General features: G+C 42.5%; 1 protein-coding gene across 4 annotated transcripts in view; it reads left to right on the top strand.

Annotated features, from left to right (window-relative positions):
- SPATS2L (spermatogenesis associated serine rich 2 like) overlaps positions 1–12,396 on the top strand; it is a 146,548-nt gene that overhangs the window by 132,235 nt on the left and 1,917 nt on the right. For all 4 annotated transcript variants that reach the window (XM_073306331.1, XM_073306330.1, XM_073306332.1 and 1 more), the window contains 4 exons: positions 1,879–1,937; positions 6,963–7,072; positions 8,241–8,343; positions 11,849–12,069. In XM_073306331.1, coding sequence (XP_073162432.1) covers positions 1,879–1,937; positions 6,963–7,072; positions 8,241–8,343; positions 11,849–12,069 — 493 coding nt within the window. The remainder of the gene's footprint in view (positions 1–1,878; positions 1,938–6,962; positions 7,073–8,240; positions 8,344–11,848; positions 12,070–12,396) is intronic.

Below are 12,396 nucleotides of genomic sequence, written 5' to 3' on the forward strand. Positions count from 1 at the left end.
CATTTCCTAATACCAGTCAGGCTATGTAGCTAGAGATGGAAAAGACTTGTGCTAGGTACAAAGTTCAGATCTAATCTGAACAACCTCAAAGTTTGCGGGTGTTTGGATGTGGGGTTTGGTTCGGCCCATTGTAGAGAGAGGAGAGGTGCAAAGTTTGGATTAGGATATGAACCTTACTAAAAGGAGGGACTGTATAGATCCAGAGTTTTACTCTGAGCCCATCTCTAGTTCTTGTTTCATCCATCTGCCAATGCAGAATATAGACTCCTGACAAAGGACTTATGCACAGTTAAAGCATATACAGTTGGTCTTTGCCAAGAGGAAGCAATTTTATAATTATAAGTGAGCCTATCTATACCACATTTTGTGTTACTGTTACATACATACTCTGGACTTACACTATGTGTAACTACACTTCACATTGCTGTTACATCGCATACATACTCTTGGTTTATACTCTTTATTGGGCTGTAGGACCACATGTACGTTAATATCGGTATTTTCACATGAATTGGTAATATAGTTGTTCCTGTTATGGCCCAGATTGTGTCAAACAGGAACAGACCTACACTGGGGGTGGTGTGAAGCTGCACTGTCCCTTGCTTTTCATACAAATCACATCACCCAATGCAGTTATGTTAGAATACTGAAAGAATAACAACCCAGACGTAAAGGGCCTGTTCAACCTTTCCTTATTCATGTAAGGTTTCAGTTTCATTGACTTCTGCGAGTCTCCTCACATCAGTAAGGTTTGATTCAGAAAGAAAGCTACATTTCATGCTGCTATTTTTAGGTCTTGAACTCCTAATATCTCATTCTGTGCCAAGGCTTATGATTTTATGATGTTTCTGTTGTAAGAGCTGAACTTTCCACTTCCCCCAGTGGTGGCCTGCCTGATTTCACTTGTGGGATCTGACCTACTTGCCATGCCTTTTTTTAAAACAAGACCAAAACCCTTTTGATTCTGCAAAACTGAAAAATTAATGTTGATAATAGTTAATAAACAAGAACTCCTTTATAAAGTATATCAGAGCTATGTACAAAAGCGCCATCTATTGGAGAGCTCTCTAGTGCTGTTACTTCACTAATTTGCATCGTTATATTAAAAGTGCCTTTGACCCACTGTTAACTCTCAACAGATCCACCTGTCTGCATTTTGCCAGTTAAAAAGCACAGATGGGGACTGGGGAGTGCTGTGGCAGAGGGTTGCAGGAGTTCTGCTTGAGTGGGGGAGCTCAGGAGCTCTGCAGGAGAAGAAGGCAGGAAGGAAGCCAACCATGTACCTCTCTCATCCCATAAATCCTACAAAAACTGGGCAAGGAGGGTGAATCTTCCAGTTAGTAACCTTGCTAGGTGATGTGCCAAGGGTTATGTACCTTACATAAGGAGAGACTAATTACTCGATTAAAATACCGTGTTCTGGATAAACTTGTTGCCTGATCGCTAAGGAGAGAAAGCTGTTAGCTCGTGGCCATAATTACATTGTTGTAAGAAACTGCACTGTGAGGTAAACCAGGTCAACATGGATATTAGCTAGGATGCATTTTACTAATCCAGAAGTGAGAATATGGACTTGCACCCAGATAGTACTTGTGCAGTTAGATCAGAGATATCCGCATATAAATGCAAAAGGATAGTATCTGGCTAATAATGTATTAACTTTCATTAGAGATTAGTTAGCACTGGCTGCTGTATTCAGTTAGTCTCTAGTTATTTTATCTCTTTCCATTTAATTTTCCCTTTATTAATTCCAAAACTGTCAGTAACAGCGTTCTGAAGTCTTTTATATAATAGCATTTATTAGTATAAGATATATTTTAGTTCTGCTTCACATCGTAGTTTTATCTTGGGTTAAATCATATTTTTTTTCCTTTTTAGCATCATAGACAAAGAAGTGTCATTAATGGCAGAAGTTGATAAAGTTAAAGAAGAAGCCAGTAAGTAGAAAACATACTAGAGTGCTTGTGTGTGTTTTGGAAGAGTTGGGAGAACATGTGTTTTTGATTCTGCAGAAAAACTAAGTAGTAAATCAGTTCCTCTAGCAGCATTACAGCATTGTTTGTTGTATACAGGGCCTCTGGTATTCTCTACCACTTCCTGAACAAGTTCTGTCTAAAAGAATTGTGCACCAAAGTTTAACATATTTCCATCCCTATAAATTCAGCTGGAGTGTTAACATGTATTAGTTAAGGCTCCATGTCTGCCATGGAGGTCATGGATTCCGTGACTTTCTGTGACCTCCATGACTTCTGCAGCGGCCAGTGCAGCTGGCTCCAGGGCTGCCTGAGCAGATCAGACAGCTCCTGGGCCAGTCGCATCAGCCGTTGCTAGAGCAGTTTGAGTGTGGGAGGGGCCTGGAGGTTGGGGTACGGTGCGGTGCTTATGTTGGGAAGGGGAGCTCCCTGAAAGCATCTGGCACGTCCCTGCAGCTCCTAGATGGAGGGGCCAGGGGGCTCTGCGAGCTGACCCTGCCTGGAGGCACCGCCCCCGCAGCTCCCATTGGCTACAATTCCCTGCCAATGGGAGCGGCTCAGCCAATGGCAGCTGTGGGGATAGTGCGTGGAGCCCCCTGGCCTTCCCTCCCCTAGGAGCTTCAGGGACATGCCAGCTGCTTCTGGGAAGCTGCGCGGAGCCCGGTAGGGAGCCTGCCAGCCCAGCCAACCCTCTCCCCCCTGCACCAGCAAGGGTCCCAGGCCATGCGCCACCGCTGGCTCTTCCCCCCACACACCAGCGGCGCCCCTGCACCACCACCCCCAAAGAACCCCTGGCCCAAGTTTTCATCACAGGTATATAGGACAAGTCATGGACAGGTCACTGGCCATGAATTTTTGTTAGCCGCCCGTGAACTGTCCATGACTTTTACTAAAAATACCTGTAACTAAAACATAGCCTTAATAATAGTCAATAATGCAAGGATGTCAGAATCTAAAGCTGGCTGCAGAATTCCATATAATCATGAAGTCACTCTTTTGCTTTGGAACTTATTAACCCTTCAGAATATTTGGATGTGGTGACATCACTAATTCTCTAGTGTTCTCTATTTATATGGCACCTTCCATTCTGAATGACTCAACACACTTTTTATAGACTAAGCATCCAGTCCTGCAAGCATTCCATGTATGGAATCCCCATTGATGTTAATGGGAGTTTCGTCTGCACCAGGCTTGCAGAACTGAGTCCCGTATACACACAGCCAAACCCCTTCTCTTATGAAAATGTCCATGGGATTTTTAATGACTCTGAATGGACAGAAGTTCAGTTTTTAAAGTATGTTTCTGTTCTGAAAAGTGACTAAAATATGGCACCTTCTTATGACAGATCAGCCCCTGTGTGTATTCAGAAACATATTGTCTGACTTTAGTGACATATATATTTTAATGCTGATAGCACCCTGTCACACACATGGAAATCATTTTATCTGCCTTGGAGGGTTGAAGAATCAACCCAGTTAAGAGTTAAACCTGGGATCCCAAGTAATCCAGAGTTTTCCAAGCTGAGACTTAACCTACTATTACAGCTTGTAGAGTGCTTCTTGCATTTTCCTTTCTCAATCCCTGCACTCCTTTGCTAATGGTGAAACAGTTATATCTATCTATCTCATTCGGGTCACTATAGTACTATATACATGGCTTCTAATATATGAAGATATATAGTGAAATATCACGCAATACAGCTATATTTGGCTTTACATCATTTTTAAGGAGACAAAGTTGTAATCATGCTCATGAATTTAAAAGGTATCATAAAAAACAGATGTTGATCAAAACCTGTTTTCCTAATTATCAATTGAGGCAAATCTGATCAGAAGCATTCCAGACTTTCATCTAACTTCTGTCTCTTGTATAGGTGCTATCTAGATAGGTATATTCTGGTGGGGGAAAAGGTAACGCGCACCAATCATTTAATGGGACACTGCAGCAGCAGTGGTATACCCCACATTAGAAATCACACTTTTAAACCAGCTCTAGTGGGAGTATGTCTAAGTAAGGACTAAAAAGGCTGAGCAGTGAGCTCAGGATTTGTCCCAATATTAGTAACACAGGAGGGAGATTGTCTGTCACAGGTGAAGATCCTATTGGTCTTTCACTGGTTTATAAACTTAAAGCGCTATGAGGGAGGGTCACAAATACACATGTTCTTGAAAGCTGCATTTGTATGTAGATCTCTTGAGTTAGCTGACAGGTGTTTAAAACAACAAAAAATCTGTGTTTTCAGATAAGTTCCTTGTGACTATACACGTGTGGAGGCAAAAGAGAAGAAATTATTCTAGCAAAGTTTGACCATAATGTACACTTAAAATGTTTCCTATGAGAGATCTTCTAACACAAACGTGAAAGACATGTGGATTTGGAGTTCTGGGGGGACTTTTTTTTTAAGATAATGATAGAAACAAGCCAGCAGTTCCTTGGTTACCTGCAAAGATTGTTATAATCACCTGGAGGGCATGCTCCTGCTTCCAATGAAATCAATGGCAAAATTCCCATTGATGTCAGTGGAGCAGGATCCAGTGCACAAATAAAGCCACATTTTAGAAATCCACCGTATAGCTCTGATGTTATCAGAGGGCTACACATTCATCTAGTCTGAGGCTAGAATCCACTTTTTGGGTTAAGTAAAACTAGTTATATTATACAGAGATACTAACCTAGGATGTACCTATTGGGTTCGCGCTGCATTAGTATATCACTTTGGATTCAATTCTCTGCTCTCCCATTGACTCTATACGTGTGCTTGGACAGGTTTCTGTGCCTTTCTTTAAATTGCAGCTTCTGCTGTCGCTCAGGGCTATTGTGAGAGGTCTGTAAAGTGCTGTTAGATCTTTGGGTTGCTGTTATTACTGAAAAGTGTGTAGTATTAATTAATAATTATGTTATTATTTATCTTCACATCTTTCCACCACATGGGAGGATTATTGAACTGATGATCATTTTTAATATTTCTATAGGTCAAATTTCCCAAACTGGTAACCTTAACAGTGTGCAAAAATAGGTATTTGCATGTGCATCACATGCCAGTGTGCATCTGCAGCTGTGGAATTTGAGCACATGATTTGGACAGTCACTTTGAAAAATTTGGTCCTGAACCTGTAGGGACAGCATAATTAGCACAATTTAAAATAATCCTTCAGCAAGGAATAATATATAAGCAAGGTGATCACTATAAAATGTAGTGACTTGTTTAACAAACCAACAGGGATTCCCCATGTAACAACGCTGGAAGCCATATTCCACATATGGCTAAGGATGATGGGTGGAATGAAAAAATCAGCTAAGGAGCAAAGTAAAAGGCCACCACTTATCATAACTATCAGTGTGCTGCACTGTCACAGAGCCTTCCATCTGAGGACCTCAAAGCTCTTTACAAAAATTAGGGAATTAAGTGACACAAACCCTCTGTAAGACTTGGTCATATTACACCTCGTTTTAATGATGGTATAAAGGAGGCACAAAGAGGATAAGGGCTTGTCTGCATGGGATGTTAGTGTGCAATAAAATAGGGTGTGAACCTTAAAATACAATAGCTGTCCCACACTAATTCCCTGCATGGACGCTCTTATTCTGCACTAAAAGTGCTTTGTGTAGATTAATTTTGCTAAACCACAAAAAGTCACTCTAAGTACAGAGTAAGAGTGTCCACACTCTAAAGTCATATCCTAGCTTATTACACAATAACTTCCCTGGGTACATAAACCCTAAGTCCCAAGGTCACTCAGGAAATCTGTGGCAAAGCAAGCATAGAAACTAGGGGGTAAATCCAGCTGGTGTAAATTGTCAGAGCTCCATGGAAGTCAACCAACTGTAACAGTTTACATCAGCTGAGGATGTGTACCAAGGTCTCTTGGCTCCCAGTCCTGTGCATCAGCCGTAAGAACACTATTATCATTATTTAACATTTAGATTTCACCTTTCCTCCCTTTGCATAAATGCAAACCCCACCATTTCCCTACTGCTGAATCAGATTTTGCAAACACATGGATCATCAATGTTTAGGTAACTGCAAATTTCATTGTCCTCCACAATTTGTCATATTACATAATCCTAAGCATTAAGGAAGAGTGGGCCACTGCTATTGTGGTTCATAATATTTTTTCTAATAGCAGATTAGGGAGTGTAAAATAATAATTTCCTTATAATGTGTATACAACATGTGGAGTCTTGTGTATTTAATATTTTTCATAAAAATCTTATGCATTTAAAATTTGTTACATAAATGGAATATGGCTTCATTAGCTAAACTGCATAAGAGCATAATCTGTACTTGAAAGCAAAACCATAACTCTTAGAAATTAGACAAACTATATATAACAGAATCTTTCAGAAGGGGATAAAATGGTCACATCTAAATAAAAGACATCATGCACCGGGTGTAAAACTGTTGGCTCAAGTCACTTCCTGCATCTCAGCTGAGTCCTCAATGATTTTGTGCTTTAAAAAAAATAATTGGAAAAAGCTCAAAACACCATGTGTACCATCTGGTTGTCTAAATGTTGAAGAGCAGGTTTAACTTTGGGTGGGGATTTTGATTTTCTAACAGCATATCAATTTCATATCTTTCTTAACAATAAACGGTTAAGTTAAATCCTTTGATTTGGATTAATCGGTGCAGACAGGGTCATATGGATGGAAATGTGCTTGCCATGTTGTGTGTTTTCCATGTGTTGATGTACAATGTTAATGTACAGAGACAAGGTGGGTGAGATAATACCTTTTCCAAGCTTTCCAGCTGCACAGAGCTCGTCTTCCCAGACCTGAAGAAGTGCTCTGTGTAAGCGCAAATGCTTGTCTCTCTCTCCAACAGAAGTTGATCCAATACAAGATATTACCTCACCCACCTTGTCTCTCTACTATCCTGGGACCAACACGGGTACAACAATGCGGCAAATAGTGTTAATGAACAGACAGTAACGAGTTAAAAAGTGATTATGTTCCTAGCACTAATGTATTATCCTTTTTGCTTGGCAGTGGAAATCTTGACTGCTCGTCAGAAAAGAGCTGAGGAGCTAAAGAGACTGACAGACTTAGCTAGTCAGATGGCTGAGACACAACTGGCTGAACTCAGGGCTGAAATCAAGGTTAGTCCACCAAGACACTTCCATTTGGATGTGTGCTCTCTTTACATGGAGACTAAGCCTGTGCTGCCAACATAACTTTGTATCCCTATTCTGTGCTATAAATGCTTAGGACCAGAACGTTGCTGACCATTTGTGGGTGTGGCAGGGAGGAGCACCTGCTCAGGGCAAGCTTCTGTACTTCTGGCCAATGAATAGAAACTAGTATGGAGGCGGTCCAAGCTGCACCCTATTAAATAGTGTAGCAGGGGCTTCTGCTATGTGTGCATCCCAGAGTTATTAGTCCCAATTAGTTGCGGCCCATATTGAGCCTGTAAGCTTAAAGGTTCTTCTTGTATTGTGCTCTGAAGCACACCAACTCAGACTGCAGGTGACAGCTTCGCTGAGATTGCCTTGGCACAGAAACTGACACTGGGGGTGATGTGACATCAGGAAAGAGGCCATCCCTCCAATAATGGTTGCTGAATGGTTGCTACTGAGGCTTTTTGGACTGTAACCAGTACCTTGAAGTGCACTTGTAAGTGAACAGGTAACCCCCAGAACGGAGTATTGCTGGTATATTATTGTAGCACACCAAAATACCTTGCTCTCTCCCCTCCCCCTGTGGAGGCGTATGCAGCGACCAGGAGGGGCTACAAGTTGGAGCTCTGTATAACCCCACATGTCAGAGCTCTCAGGGAGGAAGCCAAGAGCCTTATTTCTACCCTTTGGTACCAGTCACAGAGGAGGAAGCAAAGCTACAGAAGGGCATTCCCAGCCACTTCTATCAGGTTCTGCAAGTGAGTCAACAAAATCTTTCGGCGGAAATCAAAGGCCGCTGAGAGGCCTAACAATCATGAGGCCACTTTGGGCCTGATTCCATTTACACAAAGGTGCATTTGTACTGCTCTGGCATTGAAAAGGGGCCTTAAAGTGGGTGTATTGTACAGAGTAATGTACACCTACTTTAAGGTCCCTTTACGCTGCCAGAGCTTGATACAGGATGGGAAACTCCTCCTGTTTTATCTGCTCAGATTCTGTGCAGAGAGCCTGAGCACTATGGATGACAGACAGCAGAGACCATACAGTGACCTTGGGATAATTAACATTAGGGTGATTTCTTCACCATCTATATAATGAAGTGGGCTACATTAGAATGTTAGCCAATGTTAATTTCCTTGTATTTTTGTAGCACTTTGTGAGCGAACGCAAATATGATGAAGAGCTGGGTAGGTCTGCCCGGTTCTCCTGTGACACAGAACAGCTAAAGACCCAAATTCAGCTCTGCGGAGAAAGTAAGTTCTGGTGATTTTCAAAGTAAGTGCTGTGTGAATGTAGCAACTACTTGACTTCTCTGCACTACCATGATGTCAAGGGACCAGATTCAGCCCTGGCATAAGAGGGAGCAACTGCACTGATTTCAGATGATGTGTATTGTTTTTTGCAGAAGCTAAATTTGGTGCAAGGTATTTTACACCTGTCCTTCTGAAATTTACTGAGATGCTCACAAACCATTGTCTGCTTCAAAAGTCATGTTCCCCGGATGCAAAATTTGACCTCTCTGATTTCTCATTATGTCGTGCAAGACTTTGTATGTTTTTTTAAAAAACAAATACTTCAATGCTTTTCTCCTCCCGCCAGCCATCCGCCTCTACTCCACCAGCCCCAGCACTCATGAGCAAACAAAAACATGGCATGGTGGAGGAAAAACGATTTCAGGAAGAAAACAATTTCCAGCTTCAGGTTTCCAAGGAGTTACTATAAATAGCAAGAAAAACAAATCGTGAATCTGCCAGAATGAATCTTGTGATTCCATCGCCTAAGAATTGTCTCCCTCGAGTCACAAACAGTTTAAAACACAAGAACACAGGAATTGCTATTGCAGAACAGTCTGAGGGATCCATCTAACCTAGTATCCTGTCTCTGTTAGTGGCTAATCCCAGATGTGCTGGAGGAAAGCATGAATTTCCAAATAATGCATCTAATTGGGCACAGTGATCTTATGGTAACTATCTCATGCCCTAAAGCTTAAGGATTTGGAAGTTCTTTAATTGTTATCCTACCTAGTGTAACCACAGCTGCTATTGATGTAATATATACTTGTTTTTTTAATTTTACTAAATATTTCCCTAAATAACCTGCAGCTGCAGTGAATTTCACAGGTTAATTATTTTTATTTAGGCCTTGGCTCATCAGTGCAGTTACCTAACTCTAAGCACATGAGTTGACCCACTGAATTCAGAACATTGCAATCTGTAGGGCTATTACTCTTAAGGATAGTGGTGAGACAGTAGGGCATTGGACTGGGACTCAAGAGATCTGGACTCAATTCCTAGCTCGGCTGGAATAGTCAGTTCCTCTCTCTGGGCCTTTTGTCTCTCTCCCGTCCTTTGTTTGGCTTGTCTATTTAGAGTGTAAGATCTTCAAGGCAGGGACTGTCTGTCACTGTGTGTCTGTACAATGATAACCATCATGGGACCCTAACCAAGACTGGGACCTTGAGATGCCACTGTAGTACAAATAACAACTAGTAATGTGCTTATAGGTAAGCATGTGCTGAAGGGCTTTGCTGACTTGGGGCCTTTTTGCAGGAACAACTAACACAAGTTTGTGCAAAGTAAGGAACTTGTGGGGTTTGAGCAGCCAGGGAGGGTAAGCTGCACAATCTGACAGTGTAAGACAGGTATTAGTGTGAAATGAAAGCAACAGGAATGATATACATCTGTGAGTGATGGACATTGGGATTTTAAAGTGTTCCAGTTGCTCTCTCCCCAAAGTGTAATCATCTCTATAAGATCACTTTAAAATATAACATCTTCATTGTACTATTTCTTTTTTTTTTTTTACAATTTTCTAAAGGAAAATATGTATTTTCTGTTAAAAAGTAAGCAGCCCACTTTATGACAGGCAGCTTGATGCGTGCACTGGCTTCCACACCAGCCTGTCTGTCATAAAAAAGACAGAATGGTAGAATTCAATGCTAGCGCAGCTCAGGTCATCCTCTCTGCTTACAAAACAAAGACCTATATTTCACTGTTTTGCTCTATGCAGTTCAGCAATATGGAGTTAGCAAAAATAATGTAAGAGGTCACCTAGTGGAGGGAAATAAATAAGAGATTAAAAAAACACTACCAAAACTAGCTAGTGCTTGGTTTGTAAATACACTTGGCATTAGGCTGCAACCTCTTTTTTCATCCTAGTGGTGGAGAGATGGGGAATCCTCCCTGAATAATGTTGAACATTCGATAAAACTATGTATCTGGCTGGAAACTTCCTTTCTCTCTGGACGCTGAAGACTCTGTCCACCATCTCTTGCTTTTGATGCATATTTGCATCATGTGTGCTTGTAAGACAAAGTGGGACAAGGAAGTTCTGTAATCAGAAGTCAGAACAGAGTGAGGTGGGGCAGCCATAATCTATTTACAGCACCAGAGCCCTTTCTGAGACTGCTAATGGACCAGAAACTCAGATGGCTGAAGACCCTATGGAAGTGCTATAGGAATCCAGAACTGAAGAGTTGATTTTAGTGAACTTTAAGCCTAAATCTGTAAGTGTTTGAGATGCAACCCTTTGAACTGGGTGGTAGCAGAAGTGACAGAAACATGTGAGATTGTACAGTGGTAATTCCTCAAGTAGTTTTCCAATGGCATATATGAGACGAGTTTGTGGTCTCCATCAAGGTAGTAGTAGACAAGTGTCCATATCACAATCAGGCCTTTGGGTTGGCAGGATCCCTATAGAGGCTAATTATTGAATGAGCCATGGAGACTGGACTATCCTCTCACTCCTAGAGATGGCCTTTGCAACTTGCAAATCAGAGTAGAGGCACATTGTTGGGGCATAATAGGGAAGCTCGCATGGCATGGCTGTTATCCATGCTATACCTCTTCTGTGGAAGGAGTCAAAACTCCACTCAGCAGCCTTTTATCAGCATGAAATGCACTTCAATTTCCAGGCCAAATTCAGTCCAAGGTGTAAAGGGAAACAACCAGCATTGGATTATCACATAGACAAAGTAGGCACGTGCCTAGGGCCCAAATTCAGGGAGGCGGCCCAGGGCCTACCGAACAGCCATGCAATTCATGCATCACATCCAGGCTGGCCATGCTCTGGATTCACCAGGACTGACTGCTCATCTTGCTGCTACTTGTGGTGTTGCTCACCATGATGGAAGGGTAGCTGGCCAAATCTGAATGGCACTACAACCCCATGAGCCAGGTAACAACGCCACTCACTCAAATTTGGCCCAGCCATCCCTCCACCATGGTGAGCAGTGTTCCCTCTAATTTTTCCCACCCATGTGTGGAATGCATTTCATTATGTGCACCAATATGGAGGTGATGTCTGACACATCACCTCCATATTGGTGCACATAACAGTATTCATGTGGTGTGGTTCAGAGTGTGGGAGGGGGCTCAGGGCTGGGGCAAAGGGTTGGGGTGCAGGGATGTGAGCGCTCTGGTTGGGGGTGCAGGCTCTGGGGTGGAGCCGGGGATGAGGGGCAGAGGGTTGGGTGCAGGGGTGAGGGCTCTGGCTGGGGGTGCGGGCTCTGGGGTGCGGCTGGGGATGAGGGGTGCAGGAGGGTGCTCTGGGGCTATGGTGGGGAGAGAGGACCCTCAGCTCTCTCCCCCCGCAGCAGCACTTGGGCTGGAGAGGAGAGGGCCCTTTCTCCACTGTGGCAGCTCATGGACCTGATTCTGAAATGACTCCACTGAATTCTGGTGTAACTGAGATAAGAATCTGGGCCTTGTGTTTTGGTGCTGATGATGTACCTGATAATAGAGTGTTTTTCTTTTGTAGTTTCTCATCCAAAGAACAACTACTCCTCAAGAACACCATGCAGTTCTGTGCTGCTGTCAGTGACTTCGCATGTGGCATCTGGCAAGCAAAGTACACACTCCCGAAAATCCTCTAGTCACATCAAGAACTTTGACAGTAAAACGGCCAGCACTAAAATGCCAAATCATCTTATTTCCAATCCCACAGAATCCTCTCCCCAAGTAACCCCAACAAATAAACAGGTGAGAAACTAGAAACGAGCTAGACTGAAGTTCAACAGTCACAAACTCATGGGAAAATCTGTGGTATTCCAAGTGAACAAAATCAAACCAAATACCATTCTGCAATACATCACATGCAATTCGCCATTGACAGGGATGGACAAAATGAACTAGTAGATGGTTTCCAAATCCAGTTTCATGACTGTGTGGAACATAGGTGATGGGAGAACATCGGAATTGCCGTACCAGGAACAGATCAATGCCCTGTGACCACTACCAGTTGCTTCAGAGCAAGGTTTTCAAAACCCTGCATGATACCTAATTGCCCTATACTATGCTATGGGGAAA

This window comes from Lepidochelys kempii, chromosome 11 (assembly GCF_965140265.1).
Source record: "Lepidochelys kempii isolate rLepKem1 chromosome 11, rLepKem1.hap2, whole genome shotgun sequence".
In the NCBI taxonomy this organism is placed as follows: Eukaryota; Metazoa; Chordata; order Testudines; family Cheloniidae; genus Lepidochelys; species Lepidochelys kempii.